We start from the raw sequence: 9,242 nt of genomic DNA on the forward strand, positions 1-9,242 counted from the left end.
TGAAAATCAACCTAAATTTTGCTGAAAGAGAATTGGTTTGGGTATTTATGCACATAGAAATAAAGAGCTTCAGAGCTTCAGTGTTATTTGATGTGTATCATGCATGAGTAAGTTTGCAACCTTTTGGAAACAATCCCTTGATTGATATTCAATTTTGACAAATACTGTTCATTCTTCGTGTGTGGCAGACGTTCCCCACACCTGCCAAAGTTTGGTAGGTTTTTCCTACTCACATTTTTATTGAACAGATCTCTCTAATTACAACAAAACAACACTAAACTTATGCTTTTTAGTAATTACATGTGGGTACTGAAACTTTCACTTGGCACACTTTCAAGATGAATCCTAGCCAGAAAAGTAATTCTGGGAGAGATATGCAAGGAGTTAAAAGTAATTTTTGGCAGGAAGATTCATGAACTTGCTGATGTTAAGAGATTTGTAAAGTTGAATTATCCCATTCCACCACCATTATTTCAGAGGGTTTGTAACTTAATTATCAGATGTACAATTTCTGGTTCTTTAGCTGTCATTTAGTCCAAATAATTTCTGAGGTCACCAAACCTCACATCTCTAAGGAATTCAGTAATGAAAGTATAACAGGACTTTAGAAAGAGGATACACTGATCAGACCAAAAGTTTTCTAGTACACTACATTATGTTAGAATCTTTGCTAACATAATAACATTGAGTTAAGCATCACTTTGTTGACTGTTTTACTGGCTGGTTTCAACATGAGCCTACACAATTTAAACAAAATTGATTTCAAATTAATCATCTTTTATCACTGGTGCAACCCAAAATCCAAATTGATACTATATGTATATCTTTTATCTCAACTAAACTTGTGGTTGTAGTAACATAAATGATTGTAAAACGCATAACTAGCTAACAAGGATGAAATTCTGCTTTGGGTATGTAGGAACTTTGCATAAGATAGCATGTTCTACAAATTACAAAAGTCTTTGAATTAATTTCTTTTTAATAGTACCAAACTCCTTATAAAACTATGCCTCCTTCCCTTACAGAAACAATTCTTCAGTACACACGCAAAAAAAGAAACTACCAAAACTCTTACCACAGACTGTTAATGATCATGATGCATGCTTTTGAAATTCAACATATCTATATAAATAAAGTTGAATTATATTTTGTCAATGTCTTCTTAACCAAGTGTGATCTGAATCAACACTATAAATTCAACAATACTTTATTTTTAATTTGTGATACAGCAAATTCTATTGTACACACCTAACCAGTGTTATCAATGAACATACAATGCTTTGGTACCAGTTTGCTCTCTAGTAAATCCAAAGACTACATCAGAATTTAAAAAAACCAAAAAATGGATTATTTCATTGAAGCAATAATAGAAAGGAAAAAAAGATATTCTGAGATTTTGCATCTAATATATGCTGCACCATATTGTCATGATGTAAGATTGCAGTGACTATCAACGTCTTAATCATTGGCACTCCCACTTTTAGACCCTTTCCCATGAAGAAAAGTCTGCGAAATTTGAAAGTTGAAAAGATGTATAAAATGGGAGAAGTTCTTATCATTATTTTCTGAGTATTAAGTAACTCAAACCAAGTGGTTTGCAGTCCAATGTTTGTTGTTTGTTTTGTTGACTATTTACTAACAACATCCTCCACCGCCAGACTTGACTGGTGTACTAGAATTGATTTTGACATTACTAGTTCCAGGTTGAGCTGGTGCTGGGCCCATTCGATTCTTTATTTCTGCTGCCATTGTCATAAAGGCTTGCTCAACATTTGTTGCATTCTTTGCACTTGTTTCCAAGAAAGGAATTCCAAGAGAGTCTGCATATTCCTTAACAGAAAAAAAGAACAGACACAATTTACATCAACAACCCACTGTCTACACCATCTTATAGGGTGCATAATAAAGCTCATTTTCATAAAAAAAAAAAAAAAAACATCATGAAGATGTCTAAAATGTGTCAAAAACATTAACACTTCCCTTCTCAAAGCCAGACACTGAAACTAACAGTGACTTGTGCTATGTTCAAATGGTTCATCAAGAGGGTCTTTCCTGAAATAACCTCTCCTTTGATCTCTACACATTTATGACAGTTTTAACAAGACTCCTCTGATCCAAGCAAGACTTTTTTTAAGCAAAAACAAGCCAAAATACTGCAGATCAACAGTCCTAGACTCTTGAAAATTTCTATACAAAATACAATGCTCATCAAGAGTAATAAGGGAATCTGCGATCTAAACAACTCTAACTACTGCAAATTTTGTATTGCTGTTCAAGCAAACATTTTAGTGCAGATAACCAGGTAAGCAACAAACAGAGGTAGACCCACAGTCCTCTAAATTGACAATCCACTGAGAGCCACAGGTCTGGACGATATAGAAAAACTTGAAAGAGCGATAAGATGCATAGGAAGCAGCATTCCAGATTGGCTTGAGGGGAAACTTCTATTGAGCCTTTAGTTAAAGTTTTCAGTGCTATAATGGTACCTTTGCAGTTGTGTAGTCTATTTAGCCTTTAGTTAAAGTTTTCAGTGCTATAACAGTACCTTTGCAGTTGTGTAGTCCACTACTTTCTTTGTTGTGAGATCACATTTGTTCCCAACGAGCAGTTTATTTACATTTTCACAGGCATATCGGTCAATTTCTTGTAGCCACTGCTTGACATTGTTAAAGGACTCCTGCAATTTGACAAGACAAAATAACAAACATTAGAATGTAAACACAAAAACCAGTCACACTACACAATAGCCTTGAATGGTAATTGGAACATGAACTTTTACAGACTCAATTTTCTCATGCTAGTATAGACCATATGACCTTATCAAAGTTCAACAGTCAGTTTTGATGGGTAGGCAAACACATCAGAAACAGCAGAGCAGGTATTAAGACTCTTTTACCCCACAAAAATTTATCAAGAGCAAGCTTCTGTTGCTTTAACAAAGGTAACATATCATTCTCTCAAAAGTGATAGGCCTTACTGTGCCAGCTTTTTCAGTTTTATTTTAAACTTTCCCATACATTTCTTCGTTTCCTCTCTTAATGAACATTTGAGACAAGTGTGGGACCTGAATACTCTTTCAAACACCTAATGGTCCAGAGACAATTTGTTTTTACCAATTTAGTTGATACTATAAATTAACCACCATTGAAAAATAAAAGCTAATGTTTTATGCAGTCAAAGGGATACATACAGTAGTGATTGTTGTACATTTTCTCAAGTTTTAGTCTGTAAAAACTTTAACTTGTGAATGAATTTTCAAATCATTGATTTTTCATAACTAAGATGTTACCATAGTTATTTACATCAACTATACCAATCCACCAAGATAATACCCAAAAAAAATAATCAATTCCCACCCAAAATCAAATGGTTGCTCTTTTCCAACCAAAATTATCGCACAAATGTTGACAAATCTATTGACAGATGAGTAAGTTGACATAAACTTGAAATGTTTGCAAAAAAAGTGGTCTATCCCAAAAGAAATTAAGTTAAAAGCTACTGACAAAGCTAATTGTAATATTCATCAGGATCCCCAAAGATATTCACATTTTCGAAATAACTTTCGTTGACTTCAAACAGCCGAGAGTCGGGAGCTTTGTGTATTGCTAATAAAAAGGACTTGGTGAACTAAGTAGGCAATTGCCCTTTTAAATCCAACTATCATACTATACTTCAGTTCACAAGTATGTTGCACAACCTTGACATTTTGATGAAATGACTCAGCAAGTGTAAACGCCAAGGACATTTTGCGATAATTTTTTCGCAAACGTGTGGTATTTGCGGCTGCACATCCTTTACAAACCAAAGTTCAATGCCTCAGAACAATGCGTTATAACTTGCAGACAAGAAACAATAAGTCAAGTGTACATTGTTAAACTTTAGAAAGTCATTATGAGCCATACTTTCCCTAAATTACCTGGTCTGTAACATCATAAACGACTATAATTCCATGAGCTCCGCGGTAGTAGCTAGATGTGATGGTTCGGAATCTCTCTTGGCCGGCCGTATCCCACTGGAAAAGTAAATTCAATCACATTCGATTTAGTTGTATTAAAATATCGCCATTGACACTTGATCAAAGTACAGTGCGTTTTCAAACGACGTAATGGCCACACTTTCATGATTCTTTCGCCAATCGATGGGCTCAAAATTGGTATTTGTTTGAAATTCAAATATATTGCAGGGTTCGTGAAATCTAGTCTGTACTTACAATTTGCAGCTTTATCGTCTTGCCATCCAATTCTATGGTTCGTATTTTCTAAATGTGGGCAAAAAGAAAACATTGAAAGCAAAATGAATCATTACGTATCCATCTTCAGCTACCGACCCGCGCAGGCTAACTGTAGCTAATCGATAAAATAACAGCTGAAGATTAGGTCATAAAACTTACGAAGTCGACCCCAATTGTACTGATGTAGCTTTCCGTATATGTGTCATCCTGTTGAGACGAGTAAAATAAGGTAGGTTAAAATAAATTCGGCTAAAAAGCAACACCGGTAGCCGGCGAGACTCCTATGACGATCCAAATCCAACATATTAGGCAATTATGTCTCGTAAAAAGAACATGAAAATGGGAATACCAACCGCGAACCGAAGCAACAAGCATGATTTTCCGACACCAGAGTCTCCGATGAGAAGAAGCTTGAACAAGTAATCACTGTGGATAAAATAGAGCAGAAATACGTTCCGTAAGAGAAAAATTCCAAATGACACGTAGAATCATCCCTGGTTAAACTCAAAACCCTGCCAGAGAGAAACTGCGAAGATATAGCACAATCTACACCTACTATTCGGGATTCATAGTGGACATGTTAGGCTGTCTCGGTCCCAGTTGATTTGGTCGTTGATTTAGCTTCGTGTCAAGCTAAAATTTAAATGAAATGATGTACAAATACCGGCAAATAACTTGCTTTTTTAGTGAAAGAGGAAGCGAGCCACTAAGCTCAGCTTGGCGTGGTGCTAACAATAATCCTTAGAGGGGGATGAACGAATTGCCCTACACCATGACGTCATGTGGCTCTAAGACGACGTGGCAAGTTCACTCGTAAAATTCTCGTATCTTGCTCGGAACAAGTCGGCTTATCTGACGACTCTTGCGCGGAAATTTTTTGTGTCTTGCGTAACTTTCGGTTCAGTTATAAAAAACGATACTTCTCACGAAATGCTGTCTCAATAATGGAACAGAAAAAATATTTTGTCATTTCCTGCCTGAAGAATTCTTCCGACATAATTCTTGAAGTTCATTGACCTGTTGCTTATTTATGCCCCTCAGAATCATGCGTACAAAATTTGCTCCCTCTTTGTCCCTGAAAGGCGTCCTTCCGTGAGACGGCAGCTATGAACATTTGAATCCACTTCCCCTCTAAGACTGGAAATACTGAACTCAATTTGCCGCAAGGAAAGTCTTGTAAGATGGGTTTATTTCTTAGGCACTAAGGATAAAGGTTATAATTCTATTGATATGGGTTATTATTAACCAAGCGTGAGGTCAAGATGGCTGGATATTGGCCGAGTCCTTTTTTGCATTTTTATGGACCGAGACGAAGTCGATGTCCATGAAAAAGCGAAAAAAGAACGAGGCTAATATCCAGCCATCTTGATGGAACAAGCTTGGTTAATAAAGGATTTATCGTATCGCAAAAAGATTTCGCTGTAATATGAATATGGAATGACTTGTTCACTTCGAGAGCCAGCAAGAAAGCCAACTGTATTTGTAGCGAGAGTCGTTTCTGTTTTTATTACTTCGACTATCTTCTCCCGCTTTTTGCGTTTCCATCGCTGAAACTGTCCAAGAATTACGAACGTAGTTCTAATTCAATTTTTTTCATGCGCGGGATCAATGGGGGCAATTCCGAGCGGGGAAGGTGGGACTATCTTGCCCGCTCGGGTAGCCAATCAGAACAGAGGATTCACTTCATCTTGCCCACGGGCGCTGTGCGCGATGTAATAAAGTACGTATTGAAACGTATCGTTAAATGTTATGTCATACCACGATCCACGGTTTGCATCACGCGACAGAAGAAGGGCCTGACAAAATAATTCTTTACTGTAGGGGACCTGAGATACATCATACATCACAGATAACTCATAAAGCAAGAAAACCCCACATCGTTCTTTCGTGCCTCTTTTCCCCGCGGAAATATAATATAAATCTTCAGTATTGTCATTGTTTGTCGGCTGACTTCGTCATATTCCGCTTGGAATGCTAGAAGAAAACTTTAATAGCCTCTAAAATCATGTCACGTGGATTACAACGCCGTTAAAGCGTTACAAAATGCTTTCTATGGCTTATGTATTTTCTTCAGTTTTTTGACCGCTTCTCTGAGTCACTGGGGGCGAGGCAATTAATTATTCTTTAACAGAGTTCAGTAAGTAAATTCAATTTGAATGTGCAATCTTCAATTGGCTTTTACTTTATTCAACGAAACTCGGTCAAAAGTTGATTAAAATTCTGAAAGTTAAGATGATGATTTTGCTCTGTGATTATGAGCATTCGAGCTGTGCTCTCTCGTTTTCTTTAATGCCAGAGGGATTGATAAACATTTCGTTTCTTTCCCTACAGTTAGGACTACAATATTCAGCACTCAAAACTCACTCATATTTTCACAATCAGAGTACGCTCAGGTTCAAAAAAGGGACTGTTTTAATTTATTAGCAGACAGGACGGTTTTATCAGCTAAATGGCGGGAAAATGTTGCCACGAAAGTTACCCGGGTATGTACGTCCGACAGCGTCGAGTCCCAGGGGACGTCTGATGTAGAACAAGATATCCATTTGAGAGAAGTTTGCTAAAAACAGGGTTAACGTTCAATATTTCAAACGCATGAAATCGGAAGTTTCATTATAATAGAGATGGATCAAAAGTATGATGGAGGATTTGCTCAACAAAATACAGCAAATACGCTGGCGTGCAATTTTTTTTTTCACGCAGATGGTATATACATGCAGAGGCGCTATTGTCGAGTACCTTTTTTGCATCAACCTTTCGCATCTTCACATTCGCGATATGTTTACTCTTCATACTGCTCCTTATACGTTACCTTCGGTAACGATTAGGAGAATTTGTTTGACAGTCACGAGTTTCTTTAATATGTTACCAGTAATTGTGTAATCCAATAAATCATTATTATTATTATTATTATTATTATTATTATTATGTGATAAGTTTCCTTTTTCTGATGACCTTAATGTTTGAATCGATCAGCAGTTAGGCTGTAATAAGAAATAGATCCCAGTCTCTCATAGACCTTAAAGAGTTTAACATATACTAAATCTACCGAAGGTGTCTACACGCAGATTCTTGGTAGAAATCCGGGTGGTAGATACACGGTTCCCCTCCCTAATCAAGAATGCTTTCCTACCGACGGAGTCGTATCTTTCTCTCGCTGAGCCAACTTTTTCAGCAGCGCCTCTGCCTCGCTCACAGCACCGCCATCGACAACGTACTTATCAACGAACGAATCATCAAAGCAACTTGTTAAGAAGATCCTCGGAGGTTCCTCCTCTACTCTGTGAACCCTGAACAACTCATATGGTGGAAGTAGTACTTCATCCTCTTCGGGAAAAGCCGACAGCATCTTAATGGAGGCTCCAATTTTGGTGACTATAACAAACTGACTTCCGTTCGATTTTTTCTGAAAGTCCTCTGCTACTTTGATGTTACCGGTGGTTGAAGTGTAAGAACCAAATCGTACTATTTGACCAGGTTGGGCGGCAAATCTTATGGTGACGCCTCGGTAAACGATTCTTGTACGACTTACTTTGGGCGTGGCCGCGAGGATTTTTCGACAAGCCTCTCGGAGAAGGTACGATAGAATCGGGAAATTCATGCCATCGCCTGAGTAACCTTTCCTGGTGTCGTTATTGAAATAGCGATACACTGGTGGGTTTTCCAACGTGTAGCAAATAACGGCGTAAATCTCGTCATCTGTCAGACCAGCGCGGCCAAAATTTATTTCAAGTATCTCTTTCATTTCTGGCCATTTCTTCATGGTTTCTTCGTATCCGGCGTGAATAAGGGCGTTCTTTTTACCCTCGTAGGCCAACCCCCTCCTCATCATCGTTACCATGATTTCACCGGGAAAGGACACAGCGAAACTGTTTTCTGCCAGCCCCATTTGAATAACGTGCGCGAAGCTGGAGAACCTGTTGTATTCAGTCTCTGAATCTGCGGATGGATGTGTCACTGTTAGAGGAAGAAACCCTTCCGGTGGAGAGTGGACGAAGGGGTTCGTTTCCTGTACTCTCTCTCCTCTCATGAGAGACAAGCATGGATAGACAGCCCCCTCGAATGTTACTCCTGAAAAGGCGCAGCCCATCTCTCCTTCCCAATCACCGTTCAATCCAAAACTAATTTCTCCGTCTTCCAAACTGAGAGCCATGCAAATCACATCACCAGCCTTCCACCGTCGGCCATATTGTTCTTTGTTATTACTATGCCACTTTAAACCTCTCATTCCGTCGTAGGCCCACGAATGCTGATCGTCTCCGCAGCCTTTGCCTTCGTCAGCTATGGCCGTGAAACTTTCGTCTGCCCACCCAAGCTGCATGTAGCCGCCTGTATTTGTTTTGCATTCAAAGTAAAACTTTCCCTGTGTTTGCCGAAGTGGTTTCAGCACTACAGTCGGAGCGGCGCGCTGCGCAAAGATTTCAATTGGCGGGCCTTCGAGAATGATGGCTGCCTCTTGGTAGTTATCAGCTCCTTCGACTGTTGCCAAAGATTTATAGTCCATTTCCATGGTTTAGCCACTGTTATGTCTTTCAAGAAGATTAATGCTGCCAAATGATTATTTCCGCTTTTCGCTCTACTGAAAGTCTTTATGTTGTGCAGAGCTCAATATTGAATACTCGTAACTTTTACGTTGATTTTCTCACGTACTTAACTATGTAGGCAAAGGCCGTTTGTTCGATTATTCCCGTAACTAGTAAGACTTTAATTTGTTTCTTCAGCGTCTATACAGGAACTCTGGCCGCCATTTTCCCCTATTTTTGATGCATATTCCTACATTTGTTTGGGTAATTACGTGACGCTCTCTAATCTCTTGGCCTACAAACGATGCGTAGCTAATCTGTAAATTGATACATCTTTATTCATATCTTTTTAAAAATTAAAATATCATATGGGCATATTTTAGTGGGGTTTCGGTTTATGCTCACGACTTCCTTCGGAACGGTTCAAATAAAACCTCACTTAACTGACGAAAAAACTCATATTCTCCTTATCAAGCAAATCATATCATTTG

General features: G+C 38.4%; 2 protein-coding genes across 2 annotated transcripts; both read right to left on the reverse strand.

Annotated features, from left to right (window-relative positions):
• Positions 1 to 961: 961 nt before the first annotated feature.
• Positions 962 to 4,974, reverse strand: LOC111328011 (ras-related protein ORAB-1). The gene is made up of 7 exons (XM_022932349.2): positions 4,788 to 4,974; positions 4,585 to 4,657; positions 4,391 to 4,438; positions 4,211 to 4,258; positions 3,917 to 4,012; positions 2,546 to 2,677; positions 962 to 1,830 (listed from the first exon to the last, which is right to left on the reverse strand). Exons 1-7 carry the CDS (start codon positions 4,808 to 4,810, stop codon positions 1,636 to 1,638), a joined length of 615 nt encoding a protein of 204 aa, XP_022788084.1. The 5' UTR covers positions 4,811 to 4,974; the 3' UTR covers positions 962 to 1,635.
• Positions 4,975 to 7,203: 2,229 nt separating this feature from the next.
• Positions 7,204 to 8,880, reverse strand: LOC111327965 (uncharacterized). Its single transcript, XM_022932300.2, has one exon. The coding sequence runs from the start codon at positions 8,736 to 8,738 to the stop codon at positions 7,344 to 7,346; it is 1,395 nt and encodes a 464-aa protein (XP_022788035.2). The 5' UTR covers positions 8,739 to 8,880; the 3' UTR covers positions 7,204 to 7,343.
• Between the last annotated feature and the right edge of the window lie 362 nt (positions 8,881 to 9,242).

The sequence above is a fragment of the Stylophora pistillata genome, chromosome 6 (genome assembly GCF_964205215.1).
Source record: "Stylophora pistillata chromosome 6, jaStyPist1.2, whole genome shotgun sequence".
Taxonomy (NCBI): domain Eukaryota; kingdom Metazoa; phylum Cnidaria; class Anthozoa; order Scleractinia; family Pocilloporidae; genus Stylophora; species Stylophora pistillata.